The sequence below is a fragment of the Rhinatrema bivittatum genome, chromosome 7 (assembly GCF_901001135.1).
Source record: "Rhinatrema bivittatum chromosome 7, aRhiBiv1.1, whole genome shotgun sequence".
Lineage (NCBI taxonomy): Eukaryota > Metazoa > Chordata > Amphibia > Gymnophiona > Rhinatrematidae > Rhinatrema > Rhinatrema bivittatum.
The window spans coordinates 192,019,479-192,032,715 of record NC_042621.1 but is presented as its reverse complement, the minus strand read 5'-3'; the positions used below and the strand labels follow the sequence as shown (position 1 = coordinate 192,032,715).

The window sequence follows — 13,237 nt, the reverse complement described above, 5'->3', positions numbered from 1 at the left end:
CTCAGAAAACCAGGTCTTAAATATATGGCAGATTATCAGTTCTTCATTATTTACTGACTGCCACATTACAGTGCCTTACATTAATTTTTCAGTCACTTTCATAGACGTTTCATTTTCACAATATAATTCTTGTTCTGTCACCAGGAGCAAAAGGTTACTTGGTACACTGTCTGACCTTGAAATCTCACCCTTTCCTTTCATTCTTTCTTCAGACTTATCCCATCGAATCATGCCTCCAGAGGCTGATTTCAAAGTAAAATGAGATAATGGTGACCGAGTCTAGTTCATTGGAGTTGTGTGATGACGTAAATGGAGAAGCAACGACTTCTTTTCTCTCAGGACTCAGCAACAACACTGCATTAATGTCTTCATCCCTAGCGCAGGAGAGGCAGTCAGATCTTTCAGCTCTGTAAAGACTATATTTGGAAGCCAGTTGGAGATTTATGGTACTTTTGTTGCACAGCATATAATCAAGAAGGATCTTCAGAATTACTGCAGTTTAGAGACACAAAAAAAGCATTTGCAAAAGAATATTTTGAAAAGCATCTGCAACTATTTCTTTTCTTCATTCTTATTTTAAAAAAAATACATTATGGAAAACATCTGACATTTTGTTTAAACAGAAACAACCAACAGTGATAAATAATGGAAATGCATTCCTCCTTCAGCAACTGGAGCAATCTACCTGAGCTAAATTGTTCGGCAAATTTCAATAGTACACAGATGATACCCAATACCAAGCGGGCAATTATTTTGAGTATGACTTTGGGTGCATTCATCCTCTTTGCTATCATGGGTAACATACTAGTTATCCTATCAGTAGCTTGTCACAAGCATCTTCGTATAGTCACTAACTATTTTATCATAAACTTGGCTGTTGCTGACTTGCTCCTCAGCACAACTGTTCTGCCTTTTTCTGCATCTCTGGAAGTGCTAGGATACTGGGACTTTGGTCGGGTATTTTGTAACATCTGGGCAGCAATAGACGTGTTGTGTTGCACTGCTTCTATTTTAAGCCTGTGTGCCATCTCAGTGGACAGGTATCTTGGCGTAAGCTACCCTTTGCGTTACCCCTTGATTATGACCAAAAAACGAGGATTTGGTACATTAGCCGGACTCTGGGTTCTGTCTTTGGTGATCTCCATTGGACCACTGCTGGGATGGAAGGAGCCTGATCCAGAGGATGATAAAGTTTGCAAAATAACTGAAGAGCCTGGATATGCTTTGTTTTCAGCTCTGGGCTCCTTTTACCTGCCTCTGTTGATTATTCTGATCATGTACTTCCAGGTCTACCTGGCTGCTAGGAAAGAGACTAAAAGTCTGCAGGCTGGTGTTAAAACAGAACGATTCAGCTCTAATGAAGAAGAAGTCACTTTGAGAATCCACAGAAAGATTTCAATCCTGCACAGCCCTTCTGGAAAGTCTATAACCAGATCTAAAAGCAAAAGCATGAAAAATTCCTTCTCCATAAGAATTCTCAAGTTTTCAAAGGAAAAAAAAGCTGCAAAAACACTGGGGATTGTTGTAGGTGTTTTCGTGCTATGTTGGCTTCCCTTCTTCGTTGTCCTACCTTTAGGTAAGCCATTTATATTAAATGATAAGATACTTCTGAAGGATATGCCAAACACTAGTTACAGCTCTGCAATTCTTAGCAGCAAAATACTGACAAGAAAGCAGAAACTTAAATTATAACTGAGTACCTGATTTTAGATCTTGCATTTCCAAAATAATATGAAATGTGAGCATATTCCTTAATGGGAATGTTATATATTCTATTTCTCTTGCGTGAATAATGCTGGAGACCTGTGAAAATGTGCACATACATAAAAGTATGTATATTCAGAACATGTTTAGTTTTTATTACATTATATGATTTAATTTAATTATTTCAGTTTACTTTGCAATCCCACTGCAATATAAATTGTTGACAGAATTCAAAACTTAAATGAAAACATCAGAGGTTGGCTTCTGAGAGTTTTTAACTTGATTTTATCAAATTATTTAATGAAAAATATTCATATATCTCACTGGCACTTTGGGTTAAAGAGAATGCCCCCTTTTCAAAATGCAGCTGTTATCAGGAAAGTGAAAGATTTGCATGTTGGTTTTGTATTTTATATTTTCATGGTTAAAATTTAAGCACTTTGCTTTGCACCCTTTCACTTTCATAATCTAGGACTGATTACTATTTCTAGAAGTACCTGGTGAACTACTGTAAACATAACAATGACCGCTTTAATTACATTAATTTTACATCATGAGATTTCACAAGGTCACTTTAGCCTCTAACAGGTGTCAGTAGCCAGGTAGCAACGACTGGCCAGCACTTTTATATCCACCGGCATGCTGTCCTTCATTGCTCAGCAGTGCTGGTGAGACGGAGATTGCATCCCTTATGCTAGTGATGACAGAAGACCTTCCAGAAGCATAAGCTGAGATTCTGGAGCGGTAAAGGGTCCTGCGGTGGGCCACCAGAAGGTTTGATTCATAGAAGGTGGAAGGGAGGGAAGGAGGGCAGTGCCAACTAAATGTGTGTGTGGGGGGGGGGGGGGGGAAGAGGTTTCAGGAAAGGGGGACAAATAGTAGAAGCACCCTGACAGATTTATGTGGGTAGTTTTCTCAAGTTTACCCCACCCCTGGGAAGGCCCATTTATTTAATGTCTAAATAGAGCGGTCTCATAAACTAGGACAATTATCAGACCCACAGATTGAGTTGGATAATTACCTAGTAATTGAAAACTATCCTCATATTCTTAATCAGCTGTTCCAGATCCAGGCTGGCATTAATGAAAACTATCCTCATATTCTTAATCAGCTGTTCCAGATCCAGGCTGGCATTAAAAAAAAGTAAAAACCTCTTCAGAGGGCACAATGATCTTCTACAACAGTGGTTCCCAAACCTGTCCTGGAGGACCCCAGCCAGTCAGCGTTTCAGGATATCCATAATGAATATGTATGAGATAAATTTGCATGCACTGCCTCCACAGCATGCACATTTTATCTTATTCATGTTCATTGGGGATATCCTGAAAACCTGACTGGCTGGGGTCCTCCAGGACAGGTTTGGGAACCTCTGTTTTATAACATTCATTGAACAGAAGGGTCGAAATCAGTGCCACAGAAATGTACATTTAATACAAATTCTTCTTAGTTAAACCAATTCAGAATAAAGACAGATACAGTCTAAGATATGCTGCCATTTATGGCAATCCATTGTTCCTTTATCTATTCCAGCTATGAGAAGTGGGATAACATGCACAAAGTCCTTTACATTTAACTATCATGCCACCCTTGTGGTCACATATTGAGCGCTCAAGACAATAAAGTTCATATGGTATGAGTCACTGCTTGACTGAATTTCATGAGGCAGCACGTGAAGTAGGAGCACTGTTCCCATGATTTCTCCACCTGGTACTCTCAGACATCTACAAGGCACCTAGCAGATATACTTATGGAACATAAGCGTAACCCAGCCACACCACATCTCACAACCAAGAAACTGAGCCAATACTCAGTGCCAGTTCTTTACTGCTTTGTTTAACAGAAGATATACAATATTGACCTGTAAGTGAAGGTATATACACACTGTAAAGGAGGTATGAAAGAAACATGTATAGTACTAGATACATGTACAATCCCAGATCTTGGCCTGCTTGTCTGACATTGCTGCCTGGAGGTCCTACCACCACTTTAAACTCAACATGGCCAAGATGGAGCTCCTTATCTTCCGCCCCCCCCACCTAAAAGCCTACCTCCCTTCTTCCTCTTTTCTCTGTTTCTGTGGATAACACAGTCATTATCCCAGTCCCACTAGCCCGTAACTTTGGGGCCCTTTTCAACTCCTCTCTCTCCTTCTCTACACATATCCAAAACTATGCTAAAACATGCCGTTTCTTTCTTTATAACATTGCCAAAATCCTTTCTTTCCTTTCTGAGCACTCTACCAAAACTCTTAACCACTCTCTCATCTCCTCCTACTTAGACTATTGCAACCTGCTCCTCACAGGTCTCCCGGCAAGTCATCTCTCTCTCCACTGCAATCTATCCTAAATTTAGCTGCGCAACTTATCTCTTGCCAAACTCACTTAACTTGTATGACTTATCTTTCACCAGACTTCTGAAATCACTGCATTGGCTCCCTATCTGCTCCTGCAAACAGTTCAAGCTCTTCGTTCTCACTTACAAATGCCTTTACTCTGGAGACCTCACTACCTCTCCTCTCTTATCGCTCTCTACACCCCTCCTTGCACACTCCGTTGATCAGACAAGTAATTCCTATCTACCCTTCTCCTCTACTGCCAATTCCCGACTCCATGCTTTCCACCTGGCTGCACTGTGTGCTTGGAATAGTCTTCCTGAACTGGTGCAACATGCTCCCTCTCTTACCATGTTTAAATCCCATCACCTTTATCCACATGTTTATTAACTCCTTCAAAAAAGTGAAGCAGATTTGTGAGGCAAGACTTGCCCTGGGTAAAGCCATGCTGACTTTGTTCCATTAAACCATGTCTTTCTATATGTTCTGTGATTTTGATGTTTAGAACACTTTCCACTATTTTTCCTGGCACTGAAGTCAGGCTAACCGGTCTGTAGTTTCCCGGATCACCCCTGGAGCCAATGAATACAAATCTATTTCATGCATATTCATTGTGGCTATCCTGGAAATCAGGCCTGTTTGTAGCTCTTGAGGACAGGAGTTGGCCACCCCTATAAAAGTGTTATCTAGATAAGTTATTTTGAAGTTTACCCAAGCAGATGACCCATAACATGGCCAATGAACCACATTTCATACAGCAAGAGATAGGGCACAGTAACAGGTGGAAGGAATGCATAAAGAAAGAGTAGGAACAAATTCATGAGGGAAGCATATGTATCTTGATTAAGATAGAAAAGCAGACATGATTGGTTGTCCTTTTCACTGAATATCCTACAGTTCTCATTTTAGTCCAAACCAGTAAACAGATGGTGTGGGAAGTTAGGGTTTTGTTTTGTTTTTTAATCCCAAAGAATTAGGCAAGTAAGGGAAAAATATTGACTTTTCCATTCTACCTTCCCTGGAGAAGTATAGTCTATTATGACAGTAGGGAGACTCCTAGTTTTAATGGGGGATGCCACTGTAATGTGAGCACTGCATCAGTAATACGTTCAATCACGGTTACATGAGTACTGCATTTTATTTATTTAAAAATTCTTATATTCTGCATCCTCCATTAAACTATATTTGGTATAGATTCCAACAACACAATTATAATGAACACATATAACACATCAGTACAAAATAAAACAATTATAAATTTAAGTTATCGTTTCTCCCACCTACCATACACTTGCTCAAATAAGACGGCTTTCACCTTTTTTCTAAAATGTAAGTAACCAGTCTCTTCTCGTAGATCTCTTCCATAACACTGGCCCCAAAAAGAAAATCCCTAGATCACATATCCTGCCAGGTATAATCCTGCAGAGATGGAATAACCAACAGACTTTGCCCTGAGAACGTAGCATACATGTTGGAGTATATAGCAAAATTAGCCTTTTTAAACAAATAGGGTGTTTCCTTTATAAAATGTATGGTTACCAGCTCCTTGAACTGAACTCTGTTGAACTGAGAGCCAGTATAACCCCGATAGAGATATAAATAGCTAACTACTACAAGGGCCTTACAGATAATCTCTCTCTCTCTCAGTCTCTCTCTCTCTCTCTTCCAGTCTAAAAATGCCCAAAACACAATCATCAATGAAAAAAGTGTAGTTATTTTCGGCAGTAAAACTGCAATATGGCTTAGCAAAGCAAGCCCACTTTTACAAAAATCCTGTCCCCGACTCTTCCCCTTTAAAAAATTAGCATTGCACCATGCGTTATGGTGCTTTTTACATGCATTAAGGCATTTTACGCATGTGAAAATGCCATAACGCAAATTGGAAAATAAGCCCCTTGTTTTGCCTAGGCATTATTAACATTAAAACTATCTTTCAGCTTGTCTACTGGAACACTACTATCTTCTGTACATGGGACGATAAACTGAATGTCATCTGCCAAATACTATAGAAAATTCCTAGGGATGCTAAAACCTTACACAATGGCTATAAACATACATTGAATAAAACTGGTGATAGTGCCAAATGTTACAGTACACCAGACTGTCCCAATTTCCATGTGGAACATTTATCTCCCAATCAGACCTGCTGTTTCCTGTTTGATAAAAAGAGAACTAAACCAAGCTAATTGCCCTGATTCTTATAGGTTGTAATCTCTCAATTAGTACCTATTGACTTATTGTATCAAAGACTGATGAAATGTCTAATTGGACAAGTAAAGCAGTCTTCCCCTTGGCCATACATACCATTAACTATCTAAAAGTGACACCAAAAGTATCACTATGCTATGGGGCTTCCTTAAACCAAAATTGAAAAGAATCTAAAACACTATGTTCTTCCAAATAATTTTCAAGTTGGACTAATAAACATTTTTCTAATACCTTGCTGAGGGAAGGTAAACTGGATATGGGCCGAAGATTAGGAAGCATTGGATTTCTATCCACTGGGAGTACCAAAGCCAACTTCAACCTATCAGGAACATAACCCTCCATTAATAACATATTTATAATATCTGCTAAAATCCTGTATGTAAAATCCTCCATCCCTTGAATAATCTAAAAAGACATAGGTGAAGTTGGCAAACATTGATCTCATCTGTCGTATCAACGTTTGGATCGATAGTCTGGTAACTGGTTCAAACTGTGCCTGGCAAACTTGAGAATCAAACTTCTCTATCTCCGAACTAGCTACCCCTGCAGCCAGGCAAGATACTTGTAATTTATTAACATTTTTCTCAAGAAAATGAGCTACTGTATTTCTTTGCAATCCACTACAGAACAATATCTTTCATCTGGTTTATACAACATCTTTTAATCACTTGAAACAATTTATTATGCCGATTTATGGAAGTATTATTAATTTGGTAAAATATTCCTTTCTGATTTGGGGCACATTGTTCCTGTAATTTTTTATAACAGTGTAACAAAACTCTCTTTTCTCCTGAGATGGAGTATGCCGCCATCTCTTCTCAATCTTTCGGTAATGTTGTCTTTTTAAAGTAAATTCATGTGTAACCAGACAGAATGTTTATCATTCCAAACATTAATTTCTCTCACAGAGGCTATGGCCTAATATGTCTTAGAAAGCAAAGCATACCAATTCTCCACTAAATCTGAAACCTTCGTCACTATGGGATCAATACAGGGAAATTCCCAGGTAGCATGGAATATATCTAACTCCACCCTTGGCCTAACTGTTATTACTTTTTGACTCCTGCATTATTGAAAGATACACCGATTAGGGAAACTAATATCGGCAAGTAACTGAAAAACCTGTACCTGTAAACAAACAAGAGATTGAGGGTATGACACAACTGATGCACAGCACCTTCAATTAACTGCACCAGTTCCACAGCCTGCATTGCTGCTAAAACCTCCCTTGCAGATTGCAAAGTATCACAGTCCACATGTAAATGAATATCCCTTCCGATAACTAAATTATTGTACCTCAATTGTAACAAAACAGATGTCTCAGCATGCTGTAAATTTTTAGTATTCAGCCCAGGAGGGCGATATACCAAATAAGCCATCCATTCAGCAAACTTGACTATAAACATCTCAGTGTCTAAATGTTGTTCCAATGGTACCCTAGCAAGCATTAAGCTTTTTTTTTAAATATAACTTGTACTCCCCTTCCTCCATTATTCTCCCAAGTTTAACCCTTTTAAGAATATGCTGGATGGCATAACTGATTTAAAAGCACTGAATCAGTAGCTGTGTGCCATGGCTCAGTGATAAACAAAATACCCAGGCCTCAATCAAAATAATATCTGCAATCAAACAGTCTTTATTCCTCAGCAACATTGTATTCATATAAGCTACTGGCAAACCAGATGAAATAAAACTCTCCTTCAAAGGATAACCCTAGCCATATGGGGAGGACATATGAGGCAGCGCTCAACACTATCCCTTCTACACTGCCTTGCAGATCCTCTGAAATCCCCATATCTTGTAGGTTCTTTCAGGATGGGGTATTTGCCCTGTGGTATGGATCATGCAAGACAGACTAAGAAAATAACCACATTGACTATGTCTTTTGTGAAATAATGAAAAGCTATATTTTCCTGTATAATATATATACAGAACGGATACTTATGAAAACACCTGAGACAAATAACAAAACAAACAAACAGATATATAATACTGGAGACACTGAATCTTTCTCTCTGTCTCTGTTCAGCTCTTGTTTGCAGCAGTCTCCCATCCCACCTTGCAAATATATATTATGTCCTTGGCTTGCACATGCGCAAAATTCCTGAAGTTTTGCCAAGCCACTGATAAGAAAAACTTTCTGTGTATGTACTCTAAAATGGTGGATTTCATGTCTTTTTTGTTCATCACTATAATCGCCATATTTTAAACCTAGCACATTCTGTCCTGGAAAGTTGCCATGTGTTTCAGCACTCAGCACTGCTCGTGGCCTTGAAACTTACAGCTTCAGGTTAGAAGAAGGGGGAGACGACGAGAGAAAAGAGTAGGGGGAGCTACTACAGCTCACAAGCTTATGTGTTATCTGTTCCTATGCAATACTCCCTACTACCTATGTGTTGGCCAGGTGCACAGTAATGGAGTCTAAACTGTACTGTCTGTAATACTAAGGTGGAAAAAAGGTGGGGGCTGGAGGAAACTGCAAAGCACAAAGCAAGAACTGCATCACAGTGACACATAAGAACATAAGACATTGCCATACTGGGTCAGACCAACGGTCCATTAAGCCCAGCATCCTGTTTCCAACAGTGGCCAATCCAGGCTACAAGTACCTGGTAAGTGCCCAGACACTAAGCAGATCCCATGCTATTAATTAAGTTGACTAAGAAAATAGCCACTGCTATTACTAGCAACAGTAACATGGAATTGACTTAGTTTTGGGTACTTGCCAGGTTCTTATGGCATGGATTGGCCATAAGAATGCCCATAGGATGCTGGGCTCGATGGATGCTGGGCTCGATGGACCCTTGATCTGACCCAGTATGGCATGTTCTTATGTTCTTACTGATGCCAGTAATAGATGTGGCTATTCCCTAAGTCATTAATAGCAGTTAATGGACTTCTCCTCCAAGAACTTATCCAAACCTTTTTTAAACCCTGCTATACTAACTGCACTAACCACATCCTCTGGTAGCAAATTCCAGAGCTTAATTGTACCTTGAGTGAAAAAGGATTTCCTCTGATTAGTTTTAAATGTGCTACATGCTAACTTCATAGAATGTCCCCTAGTCCTTCTATTACCTGAAAGAGCAAATAACAGATTCACATCGAGCCATATTTCACAAGCGGATTGGGAAACACTTCAGGAGGACCTTGCAAGACTGGAAGATTGGGCATCCAAATGGCAGATGACATTTAATGTGGACAAGTGCAAGGTATTGCATATAGGGAAAAATAACCCTTGCTGTAGTTACACAATGTTAGGTTCCATATTAGGAGCTACCACCCAGGAAAAAGATCTAGGCATCATAGTGGATAATCGTGGGCTCAGTGTGCTGCACCAGTCAATAAAGCAAACAGAATGTTAGGAATTATTAGGAAGGGAATGGTTAATAAAACGGAAAATGTCGTAATGCTTCTATATCGCTCCATGGTGAGGTCGCACCTTGAATTCTGTGTACAATTCTGGTCGCCGCATCTCAAAAAAGATATAGTTGCGATGGAGAAGGTACAGAGAAGGGCAACAAAATGATAAAAGGGGATGGAACAGCTCCCCTATGAGGAAAGGCTGAAAAGGTTAGGGCTGTTCAGCTTGGAGAAGAGACGGCTGAGGGGGGATATGATAGAGGTCTTTAAGATCATGAGAGGTCTTGAACGAGTAAATGTGAATCGGTTATTTACACTTTCGAATAATAGAAGTCTAGGGGGCATTCCATGAAGTAAGCAAGTAGCACATTTAAGACTAATCGTAGAAAATTCTTTTCCATTCAACAAACAATAAAGCTCTGGAATTTGTTGCCAGAGGATGGTTAGTGCAGTTAGTGTAGCTGGGTTCAAAAAAGGTTTGGATAAGTTCTTGGAGGAGAAGTCCATTAACTGCTATTATTCAAGTTGACTTAGGGACTAGCCACTGCTATTAATTGCATCAGTAGCAGGGGATCTTCTTGGTGTTTGGGTAATTGCCAGGTTCTTGTGGCCTGGTTTGGCCTCTGTTGGAAACAGGATGCTGGGTTTAATGGACTCTTGGTCTGACCCAGCATGGTAATTTCTTATGTTCTTATGTTCTTACCCTTCTAGACCTCTCTTGATTTTAAAGACCTCTATTATATCCCCCCCCCCCCCCCACCCCCTCCCCCAGTCGTCTCTTCTCCAGGCTGAACAACCCTAACCTCTTTTGCCTTTCCTCATAGGGGAGCTGTTCCATCCCCTTTATCATTTTGGTTGCCCTTCTCTGTACCTTCTCCACTGCAACTATATCTTTTTTTAGATGCAGCAACCAGAAATGTACACAGTACTCAAGGTGTAGTCTCACCATGGAGTGATACATTTTCCGTTTTAGTCACCATTCCCTTCCTAATAATTCCTAACGTTCTGTTTGCTTTTTTGACTGGCGCAGCACACTGAGCCGACGATTTCAATGCAATCATTATAACTATATGACAGTATTTTATTTCTCATAAAAGACAGAAAATTATGCACAAGATTACACAATAATACACCATACCAGCCTTGACCCATAATAGTCAGTATAGGAGAGATCTGTTCAGTCCCTAAACCAGCTTGAAAGTTCATCAAAAGGAAAAATATCCAACTTCATAAAACACAAACAGTAAAAATCTCTTATCTGACTGGTATTACCCAATCTCTTTCTCCTCATCTTAAAAGCAACTGAAGTCACCACATTTTCCCTATCCAAAAAAAAAAATTCATCAAAAAGTCACCTCAAAATAATAAATAAAATCTAAACCGAAAAAAAACTTTCTGTGCTCACTGGAGCCCTCTAAGAGGCACACAAAAGGGTAGATCCTTAGGTGAGGGCCTGCCAGGTGGGAGCCCACCTGTGGGCTTCTCCTTAGTAGAGACAGGAGGTGGAACCTCCTGATGTCACTGGCCAGGGGGGCAAACAAACACTCAGCGGTGGATCAGGAACCAGAAGAGCAGCAAGACAGTAAACAGTCCACAGTAGCCCAGTTCAATATGTTGGTCAGACAAGCTGATAAAAGTATATCGTGTAGTAAAAGACTCAGTTCCTGATGAGCCTGCAGTCTGGTCCTTAGTATGGGCAAGAGGTGGAGCATGTTGATGTCATTGACTAGGGGTCAGGGTCTCAGGTCTCAGGAACCAGAAAGGCAGTAAAGCAGCAAATAGCCCTGTTAGGATTTGTGGGCTTCATCGACCCTTGGCCCGAGGTGAAGGTTGATACAGCCTGAGGGGTGGAGCCCCACAGGTCCTCACCGTTGGGAGGCGAGATCAGCTGCAGCAGGGGACACGATGGTAGTTCAGTAGAAAGAACATCCTGTGTCACTGCCACATGATCGCAGGTGCCTGCACAGAGAAGTATTGTGAGGCGTCCCAAGGAGCAGGACAAAGTGACACAGTTCAGAGGAGTCAGAGTACTCAGGCAGGACTGAAGATACAAGTACCAGAGCAGGAACCTCCAACAGAGGAGTGCTAGGCAGGCCCGAGGAACGGGAAGCACAAGACAGGATCTTCTGGAGGAGTGATGCAGAGACTGTCCCGAGGGGCGGGACAGCGTAGTGACAGAGTCTCTGGTGTAATGACATAGGGGCTGCCCTGAGGAGCGGGGAAGCGCAGAGTCGAGTCTCCGATGTAGTGACGTAGGTTGCCCCAAGCAGCGAGGCTGCGTAAAGTCTCTGGTGCAGAGATGTAGGCACTGCCCTGAGGAGCATGGGGAGCGCAGAGTACAGTCACTGGTGTAGAGTCGTAGGCACTGCCCCGAGGAGCGAGGAAGTGTAGAGTACAGTCACCAGTGTAGAGACAAAGGGGCAGATTTCCCCCCCACCCCACCTTCTCCTCCCTTCCCCTATCTAACCCACCCCCCAACCCTACCTAAATCACCGCCCACCTTATTTTATTTCTTACTCCTGCCAGAGGCAGGCTGCCGGCACGCGAACCTCCGGCACGGTCGGAACGGAGGAAGGCTCGGGACACGCCCCCAGACCGCCCCCTGACCCCCGGACATGCCCCGGACACAACCCAGACACGCCCAGGACTGCTGCCACACACCCGGACATGCCCCCGGACCGCCCACTTTTGGAAGCCCCAGGACATACACGCGTCCCGGGGCTTGTGTGCGCCGCCGAGCCTATGCAAAATAGGCTTGGCGCGCGCAGGGGCAGATTTTCTCAGGTTACGCACATAGCCTTTGAAAATCTGCCCCATAGGCACTGCCCCAAGGAGCAGGGGAGCGCAGAGTTGAATCTCCGATGTAGTGATGTAAGCTGCCCCAAGGAGCAGAGATGCATAGTCTCTGGTGCAGAGATGTAGGCACTGCCCCGAGGAGCAGGGGGGAGCGCAGAATATAGTCACAGGTGTAGAGATGTAGGTACTGCCCCAAGGAGCGAGGAAGCGCAGAGTCAAGTCTCCAATGTAGTAAGGTAGACACTACCCCGAGGAGCGGGGAAGCGCAGAGATGGGATCTCAGATAGGCAGTTCGTGAGGCAACCCCGAAGAGTAGGGAAGCCAGCAGGCAGGACCTCTGGAAAGGCGCAGGGACTATCCCGAGAAGCAGGGAAGCCTGGAGACCAGGTCTCCCACAGGAAGCGCAAGCAGGCCCCTGAGGAGAGGGTACCCGAGCCAGAGTCCAAAGCCGCAGGTAGAGATGCAAGGCAGGAATCATGGTTCCGAGGAGACAAGAGCAAACACCAGTAGGCGAAGGAACTCGTTGCCAAGTCAGCTACCGTAGGCCAAGGGAGGTGCTTTTGAATCCCCAGCTAATGATGTCATCAGTCGGGGACGCCCCTGAGATTCCTGCCATAGTGCCTTTAAAGTGGGACCCGGTGGTGCGCGTGCCTAGGAAGGCCCAGAGTCAGCATGGAGGTCGGCGGCGTGCCAGCCGCCACGAGGAGTCTTGAGAGCCAGGAGGTACGCGGCGGCGGCAGCGGCTAGCCACAGTCGCGAGTTCACCCAGAGAGAACAGCAGGGCAATACATGACATGAGTTGGGTTGGCTGCAGCCGCCCGCGGCCGACAATCA

General features: G+C 42.6%; 1 protein-coding gene across 3 annotated transcripts in view; it reads left to right on the top strand.

Annotated features, from left to right (window-relative positions):
• The window catches only part of LOC115095675 (alpha-1A adrenergic receptor-like), a 124,462-nt gene that overhangs the window by 89,107 nt on the left and 22,118 nt on the right, over window positions 1–13,237 (top strand). The window contains exon 1 of one of the 3 annotated variants that reach the window (XM_029609713.1): window positions 488–1,576. The exons of the other annotated variants lie outside the window; for them this stretch is intronic. Within the exon in view, the coding sequence (XP_029465573.1) occupies window positions 646–1,576 (931 nt within the window). The 5' untranslated portion in view covers window positions 488–645. Of the gene's footprint in view, window positions 1–487; window positions 1,577–13,237 lie in introns of those variants that run through there. 3 annotated transcript variants of the gene reach the window in all.